General features: G+C 36.2%; 1 protein-coding gene across 2 annotated transcripts in view; it reads right to left on the bottom strand.

The window, feature by feature from the left end:
- The window catches only part of NEGR1 (neuronal growth regulator 1), an 841,086-nt gene that overhangs the window by 620,956 nt on the left and 207,396 nt on the right, over window positions 1-12,734 (bottom strand). Inside the window, exon 1 of one of the 2 annotated variants that reach the window (XM_049618499.1) lies at window positions 173-1,858. The exons of the other annotated variant lie outside the window; for it this stretch is intronic. Coding sequence (XP_049474456.1) covers window positions 173-297 — 125 coding nt within the window. The 5' untranslated portion in view covers window positions 298-1,858. Of the gene's footprint in view, window positions 1-172; window positions 1,859-12,734 lie in introns of those variants that run through there. 2 annotated transcript variants of the gene reach the window in all.

Below are 12,734 nucleotides of genomic sequence, written 5' to 3'. Positions count from 1 at the left end.
ACCAATATTATAAGAATATTTAACAAAGGTTAAAAGTTTACATTAAAGATGTAGTTTACATTATCTTTGTCCTTAGTGACACAGACCAGGAATTTTGAACAAGGTATTTACAGTTAGTTTCAGGTAATACAACGGAAAGACATGTTTTACCCTGTGCTGAACAAATAATTACCTTCTTGTACTGTTGTCTCTTATGTTCTCCACTGTGATTCTCAGTACTGATGGACCTGACCAATTCCAGAATTCTCTGCTGCTTAAATGTATTCCTTCCCTTGATTTTCTGGAGATAAAATGCATTTTTTTTAATTTTACTAAAAAATGGTGGAAAATGAAATATGCCTGAATATGCCAGTATGCAGATTATGCCTTGATTTCAACATTTAGAAACACCAAACAGTGACAGTATACTTGGTATTAGATAACACAACTCAACTGTTACATATAATTTCTTTGTATATGATTGGCCTTAGTTACCAGGCCAATTTCCTGTACTAATCACAAAATGAAAAAATCTGCCCACATAAAATTATTTGTCCTACAAACACAGGGTACCCCAGGGGAAAATCAAAACAAAGGAAAAGGTGTGTTTATTTGCATTTATTCACTTATGAAGCACTTGTGGGCACCTATCATTTCTAAGGCCTTACTAATTAATATGTGTACACATAGTAATTATTGAATATTTTATTTGAAAAGAGGATGCTATCCTATTTCTAAATATATTAAATGCTTACAGCAAAAATATAACAATGTGGAAAAATGAACACCACTTCAGATGTGCCTGGGAAAAGTAAAATATAGTTTGGGCACAACTTTTTATGGAAATGATTTGAATGCATTTTTCTTCTCCATTTACTTCCTATTTATTATTCTTACCATACTGGTAAGTCAGTAAGCTCTTTGAGAGATCTGAGTACGTATTATGTGGGATTTGAATCCCTCTCAGTTCCAAAAGAGTAATTATGTTTAATGAGTCAATAATACTTTCTCATGTTCTGATTTTAGCTAATAATCTACTACTCATATTAATCATATTTAATCATATTTTTCTTTTTTCTCTTTGTGGGTCTTACTTGGTTCAGGGAGAGACTGAGTGAAGAGTGAGACCTTAATTTTGCATGTGCCCAAAATAGAATAAGAAATTCATTTGCTATTAATTTATTCATTTATTGAAAAAAATTTTCTGGCATTTCAAGAAGGGTTACTTTGCTAATGACCACACAGAGGATCAGAACAGAAGAGAACAGGTTTTTCTTCAAAACCTTTTAGAATTAGCATTGTCAGTGCCCTTCCAGATTCTGTGGGGAAAATTGAAATTAGAATAATCTATCTAGTAAGTGAAATTCTTGCTAGAATTATAGTGATTTACTTTAGAAGCTCATTGAAGTGATAAGAATATTATTGGATTCTAACTAAGTTACTATTTTAAGAAACAAATGTCTCTTTATGCCCATTAATAATATTATTTTCACTGATCTATGTCCTTTGATTACATTTAAAATGTAGAACAGTAGCCAGTAATTCATTTTTATTGAATTAGTTCCTTTTCATTACACATAGCAGTGTTTTAAGTAAAAACTAATAGGATGTAAAAGTTAACTTTGGGGGCCCCTGGCTGGCTCAGTTGATTAAGCATCCAACTTTGGCTCAGATCATGATCTCCCGGTAGGTGGATTCGAGCCCCGAGTAGGATTCTCTGCTCTCAGCGCAGAACCTGCTTCAAATCCTCTGTCTCCCTCTCCCTCTGCCCCTCCCCTGTGCACTATCTCTCTCTCAAAAATAAACAAACATTTTAAAAATAAAAGTTAACTTTTGAAGTCTATTTGAACCATATTTTCTCTACTTGCCCAGTAATATGTCCAATTAGTCACCAATTTCTATTTATTCTGCCTCTGAACTGTTTCTCTGATTCCACACAGGCAAATCACACACGCGTCCTTCCATGTCCATTAACTGCAGCTCATGCAGTCACATGTATTGTCAAGTCCCCCTGTGTGGAGACAGAGCCAGTCCTCTGTGCTTTTTTTGTGCTCCCAGAGCCCTCGACACAGTTCCTACCTCAGTAGCTTCGCTCTTCTATAAAGCCACCCTCCTCCCCACCCCAACCTCAACGATACCACCCCCACTGCTGAGAGTCTGTAAAAATGGTGGTGGGGCCTTAGTTCTTTAAGTGCCTGGTACATAATATTATTATATATTGAATGGAAGGATGAATAGATGGATAAAATAATCACAAAAATTGCTTACCACAGTCCGAACTTTAGGGAGAAGAAATTCCTTATTAACTTCATGGCTACAAAATTCAGATTGTGCATAATGGGGATACAATTAAATTCAACTTTAATGTTTTTAGGCATATATTTCACTTTCTATGCCTTAGGTCAGTACTGATATGGACTCTGTACTAATCCAGGTGACTGGATTCTACAGAAACATTCAAATGCTCGTATCTATCATAGTTTCACAGTTTTCTTAGGTCATGGTTTCAAGTAAGGAACAATTTCACAATTCGCTTAGCTTAGGATTTGGTAGAAGACAAAAGAAAGATTTTCTCTTCTTCCCTCCCTAGTGACTAGATATAGCTGAAAGCCCACTGGACCTAAGAAGCATGAAGTATTGTTGCTAGTTCTGCACAATTCTGGAGTAGAGCCTCCCCACCCCATACTATTACCCCTTACATACACTGCATTAGTCAGTTTAGTCTGCCATCACAAAATACGAAAAAAGTAGACTGGGTGATTTAAACAACAGAAACGTATTCTCTCACAGTTCTTAAGACTGGAAGTCCAAGCTCTAAGTGCCACAGGTTCATGTCTAGTGAGGGCTCTCTGCCTGTATCACAGATGGCTGTCTTAGTGTGTTCTCACATAGCAAAAAGAAAGCGTGAGCTCTGGTTTGTCTTCCTCTTTTGTAAGGGCACCAGCCGTACCATATTAGGACCCCACCCTTATGATCTCATTCAACATCAATTACTTCCTAAAAGTCCTATCTCCAAATATAGTCACGTTGGGGACCTGGGTTTGGGGTTTGGAGTTTTATTTATGAATTTTGGGACGCGCAGTTCAATCCACAGCACATACACATATTCTGATTTTCCCCTACATTTCTTTTCCTGATATTTCTTGACTTGACTGTACACATCTGAGCATAGTCGGCCAAGCAGAACACACATTCAAGTTTCTCAGAATACATCTGCCTTTGGAGTTCAGGATCTGGGCATTCCCTTCACATGTACTTTCACTATGCCTGGTACAAGATGGATCCTTGCATACAATAAGACTCAGTCTGGTAGTCTGAAAGGAAATGATCATCATCACAAATGGAACTCACAAACTTTTTGTACTTGAAAGTGCCAAAAGTGGAGGAACTTGACAAAGAGAAGCAGGAGAAAAACTTTCTTAATAATCTCTAACATTAGAACTCAAAGCATGTTCTTATTAGTTTCTATGATATCTGCCATGCTATCTGGTTAGCAGCAAGTTGAAGGGTTTGGGGCTGTTGATTCTATCAAATGTTGTTCGGGATCCAAATTGTGTCTAAATAAGCACGGCAGTAAATTTTGTAATATAGCAAGGAGTCACGTGGAAAATTTAAATAGTAGTTTTGCCTATGTCTAGGTTGTTTCATGCATTCCTTCTAAGTAACAATGACTAGAATTCATGTTACTGTTTCATTATCATCTTGGTGAGTGAGGCATCTGCTTCGGCTGTCCTTTTAGTTTTATGTTATTAGGTATACAAATGTTTCATTTACGCAAGGTAAGCTTTACACTTTAGTACCACTGCCTATCAATTGCTCTGAAAAAAAATCAATATGTATTTTAAATTACACATATAATTGTTTTGTGTTTTGGTGCCTAATTCCTCTCCTTGAAATGCATGAAAAAAATTAAAATGTTCAAATTGTTTCCTTTAATTCCTTTCATGCACTTTTGTGGGGGAATTAACCTCCACACTTTAAAATGATTGTATGTGTAATATTAAAAATGGAACATCTCATTTCCGTTTTATTTCTACTGTGGGAATTGTAAACACCAGAGGTATCTAATGAAGACCCTATTTTTACAACACCACAAAATGAAAAAGGCACATTGGAAATACAACTAGAAGCTTGTCTTTTCAGATTGGTCCCAAGACCTACTGCAACACATTGATTTTTTTTTTTTTAACTTTCATTTTTCTTGTTGCCTTTCTTTTCCTTCAACCATCTAGTAATTTAATACTAGTAATTTAATATGACAAAGTGTCAACAAAGGAGCTGCATAGAGGCTAGCATCTATAGAAGATGAGTCTTCTTTACTAGGGTCCTCGATTTCCTATTTTTAAGCCTGTGCATCTAAAGCCAGTAAGTTCTGTCCACAATGCAAGTCCACAAAAAAATGGTTTAATTATCTCTAACCATGCAGATCTTCCATATTTTTTTACATCTTTCTTCTGTAGGTTCACAGAACATTCATTTTTTGGGAACTATGGGGTAAAAGTTTCTTTGCCTTGACAGGTCAGGTTGTTCCTTATCAGATCCAGACATTTTCAAGTGATATCTGATTTACTCATTTTACCTTATAATTGTTTAAAGTTTAAAATTATTTCTTTTTTAAGTATTTTTGACTTACCTATCCAATATACAACTATAAGCACATAGATAATTTGGCAACTTTTTTTTGGTAATAATATACTGATTGTAATAGATAGTTTGAAGTGTGTGTGTGTGTGTGAGAGAGACAAAATGAAACAGAGTAACTTCCTTCCTTTTGGTTGGTTTTGCTCATATATTCGGCAAAATTCTCAACTTCAGTCTACTGCAGATCTAACTATCCATGAATATTCATTCAGCAAACATGTTAAAATAGTTACAAAATCAAATACTTCTAATACATTTATAAACCCTGCATGCTAAATCCTAACACATACTTTTACTAACCGCTATTTTGCAAGCATAAAATAAACAGCAAAAACCACATTTGGAGAACAAAATGTTTCTGCTTGATTTGTAATCTTTGTTTCACACACTGGTCACAGTGCCCCTTCCATAACAGTCCCTGAACTATTTCAGATTTCAACATGACTTAGACTGAAACTCAGACTTTAAAAGAATCCATCTTGTAGTCCTGTGACAAAGTAATTGGTTGGAAAAATTATAATAAAATTTTCATAAAGTTCATATTCATGAAGTGGCAAAAATTGCTTTTAGGAAATTACGATATTAATAATTTACACTCATGTCAATAGCATTTCCAAAATAACTCAAGCTCTCTACCTTGAAAATTATGAACCTACTCTGATTTTTCTCCAACATACAGACAGTTAAATATGCTGAGACACATTGAGATCTAGATACAGATTATTCATTTAAGAAGCTAGCTCCATGTTTAATTAGAGATTTATCATCTTAACTAGCCATACTATTGCTCTGAATTAGTTTTCCAGGGTTTGCAGAATTAAAGATGGTAAAAATTGATGAACCTTAGCTGTATTTTCCCCCGAAGGGTACAAACTTTTATTACATTTCAGATGCAAAACACAATTAGCCTCTAACCTAACCATGTTAATCTCCTTGAGTTAAGCTTATGTGTTTCTGCTTGTCTAGAAACTTTTAATGAAAGATCTATGTCTTTACAGGCGATTTTAATAACCTCTTTATTTGCATCTCTGCCCTTGTTTAGAGGAGGAGTTAATACAATAAGCTCCAGGATTACAGAACACTCTTATAAAAGTGAGGGTAAATAAAATTCTGTGACATTCAATTGGAGCAGCACTCAGCAGGAGATGGACATCAACAATGAACATTATTCAAGTTCCAAAAGTTTCCGTGTAATTAACTAAGACAGATACATTAGTGCCATCCATTATATTATATTCTCCAAACTCCATACTCGTGGCCCTTAAGTAGGGCCATTTTGACAAGACTCGATTTAAAAAAATAATAATTTGTTTTATAGATAAATAGCTGTTTAAGGGAAGATTTTGGTTCTTTTTTTTTCTCAGAAATAGAACTACTGAAACTTCAATGTTTTCCATAGCACATTCTCAAATGTTCACCTACTCCCAAACTGTATTTCCTCTGAGCCAAGGTTTTGGTGGGATAAATATACGCAGTCTCAAAAGAAGAAATAAATGGTCATTTCTAAATTTCCTCACTCTGGGCTAAAACCAATGACATAGTTTCTTCCTTACCCTCAATAAAATTTTTAGTAACTATTGTGGGCACTCGAGTTTTATCTTGTAGAAAGGATTTATGTAAAAAAAAAAAAAGAAAGAAAGAAAGGAAAGAACAAGAAAAGCAACATCATACATTTACAGATTGAACTACAGAGGTAAAAAATGTTTTCCGTGGTCCAGAATTATCTAAAATACAGAGACACAATAATCTGATTAACCTCTCATTGTACTGATGGTTTAGCACAATGTCATCTGTTCATTACCAAGAGTTTGCGATTATTTCCTCAAAATGAAATGGAATCATTGTGTCTCAAAATTATATTTTAAAATGGGTTTATTTTGGATATTCAATGGGAATTTCCCCTAAAATATTACATATATAATTGTGAAACACAGAATCATTATGCTATTTTCTGACACATAGCATCATTTATTTGTGGTCATGTAACACTGAGATGCCAATAGACAGAGGTTGTGTCTAATTCAATCTCCTACACTTAGCATGGATTCTAACATTGAAGACAATCCATAAAGATTTACTGAATGTGGACTGAATACATGATTGAATCATCAGACTTTTACCCACCCACCAACATTTAGCTATAATAAGAAGGAAGGGAGAATAAATTTTAAAAACATAATTTTCATAAAAGGCCTGCACAGAAATTTCAGCCTCATCCAAGAAACTTACATAGAACTGTTTATACTATTGATGTAAATTTCTTGCCTCATAGAGATTCTTAAATTAATGTTCTTCAGTCAATGAAACATGTTACATGAAGCAGGAGCTGCACCACTTTGCCACTGAACTGTGAGTAATATCTATCCTCTTGTGTTCTTTTTTCAGATTGCTTCATGATTCTTGTAATGGACTCTGCCTGTAGTCTCCTCCTAGCCCAATCTCCAACTGCAGGCTATTCCCCACATTTCTACTGAAGGTAATTTTCAGCAACATAATGTTATCCTTGTCTTTCCCTAATGGTAATTTCCAAATAGCTAGCATTTCATTGCTTCAGGAATAAAGTCCAAGCTACTTAGCAAATCATTCAAGGTCTTTCCCAAATGGGTCCCAACTTTATCTGCTTGAACTACAACTCTAAACAATATATAATTACTGTCTTCATATAAGGGTTTTCTGAAGAATTATAAATTCTTTCAGCTTTTATTCTTCCATCCACAAAATGTTTTCCAATTTCCAATCCTCTGTATTCAATTGGCAAGCCCGGTTTCCAGTATCACCTATTCTTTGAAGCCTTCTAGAATCCTCCAGGCAAAATTAATCATTCACTATTCTGTACTACCATAATATTTACTATGTACTTCTATGACAGCACCTACCACATCCAATATTAGTAATATTTATTAGGTACCATATCTTATACTATGTGTATTTATGCTTCTCCTTCTGAAAGGAAAAAGGCTCTCCTTATTCATCTTTAAATGCCTACCTTCTACAATAGTGTGCAGATGCAGAATGAGTTCAATAAATATAAAGAGAGCATGAAATAAGTGGTTACAAAGGACTCTGGGGACACACATATTTTTCCTAGTGACTAGACTGATGAACTCCCAACAGACATATGTTACTTCTTTTAGTCTTTTTCTCCCAGTGTCAGAGAGGGAGGGCACATACCGCACATGTCTCAGTAGTCCCTTGCTGGCAAATAGCTTTCTGATCTAAAGTGAGCACAGACTAACTATTTCTCCATCACCTGGGACAGGAGATAACTTGTCAACTGAGCGGACCATGGTAGCCTCTGCTTGTCAAACCTCAAGTGGTTATGCTTTACCAAGATAGCTTGCATTGAAGAGGAAATCAGGATCTGCCCACAGAGTCTCATTAACCAATTTAAAAATGGGTAGCCACCTTCAGAGAGAATTTATCTTTAACTCCATCCTTTTTTCTCTTTCAGAAGGACACACATTAGTATATAAGCTGAGTGGAATAATGTGAATCAACGGTACTGAAAAGTGGGAGGAAAGGCAAAGAGGGAAGTTCTTTATGTTGTACTTTTAAAGATACATTTATTTTGGAAATGTATAGTAGATCAGGATACAACATTTCTTTTGAAACGAATAAGCTCTCTTCAGTCCCCAAATACTCATGAACCTAGATCAGTAAATATCATTTATATGATAAATCTACAAGTTTTGAAACTAAATATTCTCCCTGGATAATCTATTATCCCAATGATCTAACAGGCACTGTATTTTACATGTATATCCTCTAATCCTCTAAAATTCCCTACTAGATAATATATGGATTCTGGGACTTAATATTATTTTAATCTACTTGTCCCAGGTCATTCCTGGTAAATGGCAGAGCCAGAATCTGAACCTAAGTCTCACATATTCTTTTTTTTTAATGTTTTATTATTTAAATTTGAGAGAGAGAGAAAGAGAGAGAGAATGTGCCAGTGAGGGAGGGACAGAGAAAGAGGGAGACAGAGGATCCAAAGCAGGCTCCACACTGAGAGCACAGAGACACGGGGCTCGAACCCACTAACTGTGAGATCATGACCGGACCTGAAGTCCAAAACTTAACCAACTGAGCTATGCAGGCACCCCTAAGTCTCACATATTCCAAAACCACTTTTATTTCTAGCATGCTATGAATCTAAGGCGTGGTTTCTTTTATAACTATGCAGATTTAAATATGTAGGTTAAATATTTCAGCTGCTCATAAAACTATCTTATATGCTGTCCTAAAAGTAGCATCCAAAGAGTACCTGGATGTACCATGGATGTACCATGTACCTGTGTGCGCAAACTGAGTCATGACTGTTAGTCTTCAATGCAGCAACCAGCTACAAAGCCAACATTTCAGCATTGATAACACCAGCTACATGCGCCTCCTGACTATACTCAACAGACTCTAAGATGCAGTCTGCCATGTGTTAGATTTAATGTAGTTTTATGACAGCTACCATTCTATAAAATAATGCCCAGTGATGAAATGGTGTTACAGACTCAACTTTAGCTTAAGGAACAATTGAAAAGTTGCATTTTACAAATTTTCCTATATGGAAGCAAAAAATAAATGCCTAAGAGGTGAAAGAAAGAAAGAAAGAAAGAAAGAAAGAAAGAAAGAAAGAAAAGGAAGGAAAAAGAAAAAAAATTCCTTCCTTCTTGCATTTGTTTTACTCAAAATTATGCTTGCCGAGAGAATGGGGTTTTAAGTTGAATGCACAGAAGTGATGGGTAATTAAGTCTGTATCATTTATTTTATAGAAAGAAGCAGCCTTTATCACAAATTGTATTGCCTTTCCAGTCTCTCAGAAAAAAAACAAAAAAAAAACATTTTCACTCCACCTTTTTCTCTTCAGTTATTAAAAATAAGCCCTCCAAATACAGAAACCAGACAGTTACCTAAAGAAAAGAAACCCTCTAATCCTCTCTCCAGGCATGTAGAGGAGCTGAGGCTCCTTTACCTCCGCAGCTTTGTTAGAGCCCCAATAACTGAAGCAAGATAAACTCTGACTGAACAAGCAATATGTTGATAGTGTCTGTGCAAAAGCTCCTGTGGTTCGGCCAGCTGGGATCAAACTAGAGAACAGTGGCCCTGAGCACCACGGCTTCCATTATGCTGGCCTCATTCTTTCATCAGCGGTGTCCAAATACAGTCATTCTTGTCAATTTATGATGCATTTAGTTTAAATTTCTGCACAGAACGGGCTTTTAATGGGATCAGTGTTTCCAAAGAATATGCTCTACGAAAAAAAGCAACATGTAGACTATAGCCTTTAATCATCTGGGAAGAGAATCATCATTATTATTTTTATTATTGCCACTAACCCTAATATCTGACATTTAAATTGTTCTTTCAACACTGCAAAGTGTTTTCTGATTTTTCATCTTGCTTATTCCCACAGAAACCTTGTGAGATAGAAGTCTGTTTTCTGGTTTCCTTTCGATAAATGAGGGAAGTAAGAAACAGAGTGCACATCACTTGGCCTGGGGTCATGACTATTACTTGTAGCATCTGAATTATAAATCACTGCCAACTCCAGGTCCTATTTATTACGCCGTTGTGATGATGATGATGATGATGATGATGATGATGATAAAACTGCATAACTAACTGTAGATTAAATATCAAATACCAAACATCTTGAGAAAAACAAATTTCAAACATCCCAAGATAACCACTGTTATTTTGGTATATATATGTGTGTAGATATATATATTCATCTGTATATGTTTTGTACATATACACAGTGAAAACGAGCATACAAGTAAGTGCAATCATACAAGGTTGTAAACTACTTTTTGAATTTTTACAGGATATTTTCATACTTACATTTGCACACTTGTCCTATTACTTTCCAAGAATAAATGACAACATGTGTAACTTCTGGGTTGAAGAAGGGGCACAATTGTAAGGAATCTAATAAGCCTACTGACCTGCCATTAAACCATCCAGTTCCATTTTAAAATCCTACATTTTCTTTGAGATCTTTCCTTCACTGAACTCTTCATTTAGACAATGGTCCTAAATGGGGTGGCTTTGATTTGTTTGATCAAAGTAGCTATTTAACCATTTCTTTCCCACAGATTTAGACATGAAACACTGGCATTGCTCATTATTTCTCCAAACTTCAAACAGACAGACAGACAAACAAACAAAATCACTCTGCAGAAACTGCTTTGGGGGCTGAGCACCTTTATTTGCCTACTCAGAACTGCCCCTAGAAGTAGAAGGAAAATCAAATCACAGCAATGGCAGTTGGGGGGGGGGGGTGTGGGCTACTTTTCAGGTTTGGCTGAATTAAAAAATAAAAAGTGTGAAGCAGCCATTTAGCAAACAGTTAAAGGGTGTTCACTATTACATTCATATTTATATAAGTGAAAAATAATAAAAGTAATATTTCTTATTTTGTGCCAAGCAATGCTCTAAGTACTTTATCTATGTTGCTGCATTTAATGTTCAGAACACCCTTATGAAGTGCTATGTTTTTTAATGTTTTATTTATTTTTGAGAGATAGAGCATAGTGGGGGAGGGGCAGAAGGAGAGGGGGACAGAGGATCTGAAGCAGGCTCTGTGCTGACAGCAGTGACCCCAAACTTGGGGATCAAACTCACGAACTGAACTAAACTCATGAACTGAGCTAAAGTAAAACGCTCAACCAACTGAGCCACCCAGGTGCTCCTGAAATGCTAGTTCTAATTGTCATTTGCCCATAAGCAAAATTAGGCTTAGAGAGGTCAAGTGACTTCTCAGAGGATCTCAAGCTAGGAAGTGATAGAATCACAATACAAACCAAGGCAGTCTGATAACAGAGTTCAAACAGTCCACCGACCTGCAATTAGAAATGTTTTTATACTTTTCCTTCACTTTAAAAAATAGAGTATTCCTGGGGTGCCTGGACGCCTCAGTCGGTTAAGTGTCTGACTCTTGGTTTCAGCTCAGGTCACAATCTCATGGTTGGTGAGTTACACAGCCTTGCATTGGGCTCTGCTGACAGTGTGGAACTGCGTGGGATTCTCTCTCTCTCCCTTTCTCTCTGCCCTTCCCCCATGTGCCTGTGTGCACACACGCGCTCTCTATCTCTCAAATTAAATAAATAAACTTTTTAAAAAAACAGAGTATTCCTTAAAATATTCAGAATATATAGAAAGATATCCTCATTATAAAAATTGCCAATACTGGGGTGGGGCTCAACTAGAGCCCCCAACTTGGGCTCTGAGCTGGGGAGCCTGTTTAACATTCTCTCTCTCCCTCTCTCTCTCTCGCCCTTCCCTGCCATGCGTGCACTCTCTCTCTCTCTCTCTCTCTCTCTCTCTCTCTCTCAAAAATGAAAAAAAATTGCTAACACTTATAAGGCATTTACTATTTTCCAGGAGTTTTTCTAATACATTGTGAATTGCTTTTAAAGCATCTATATGATTTTTACACATGAAAAGACTTAGCCATAGGAGAGTAAGTAACTTTCCCCAAGGTCTCTCAGCCTGGGAGAGCTGGATATACATCTAGGCATCCTGGCCTGGCTCCATGGGCTTAGCCACTAAACTACACCTTCTTATTAATATCCATTTCAATGTAAACATTTTCTACCAGAAAATAATTGTGTTAAATAAGATCTAAATACACATAATCAGTCTAGTACCCATATAGGCTACAACAGAAACCAAATCTTAACTTTTAGAGTAACAAGAGAAAGAATATACAATGATTGACTGTTACGTACAAATTGTTTCTCTTCAAAATTCATAGGTTGAAGTCCTATCTCTCAGTGTGACTGTATTTCCAAACAGGGTCTTTAAGAAGGTAATCAACATTAAATGAGGCTGTGAGGGTGGGGCTCTAATCCAATAGGACTAACGACCTTATAAGCAGAGAGAGATATTAGGGGCACATGCATAGAAGAAAGGCTGTGTGAGGACACGGTGAGAAGGATGATATCTGCAAGCCAAGGAGAGGCTTTGGGAGAATCACCTCTGCTGGAAACTTGATCTTGGGCGTCTAGCCTCTGTAACTGTGAGAAAATAACCTTCTGCCACTTAAGCCATCCAGGCTACAGCATTTGGTTAGGGCAGTCCTAGTTGACTAAGACCTTGACTAACTCATATATAAA

This window comes from Panthera uncia (genome assembly GCF_023721935.1).
Source record: "Panthera uncia isolate 11264 chromosome C1 unlocalized genomic scaffold, Puncia_PCG_1.0 HiC_scaffold_4, whole genome shotgun sequence".
NCBI lineage: Eukaryota > Metazoa > Chordata > Mammalia > Carnivora > Felidae > Panthera > Panthera uncia.
The sequence above is the reverse complement of the archived record's forward strand: the minus strand, read 5'-3'. Positions and strand labels throughout refer to the sequence as shown.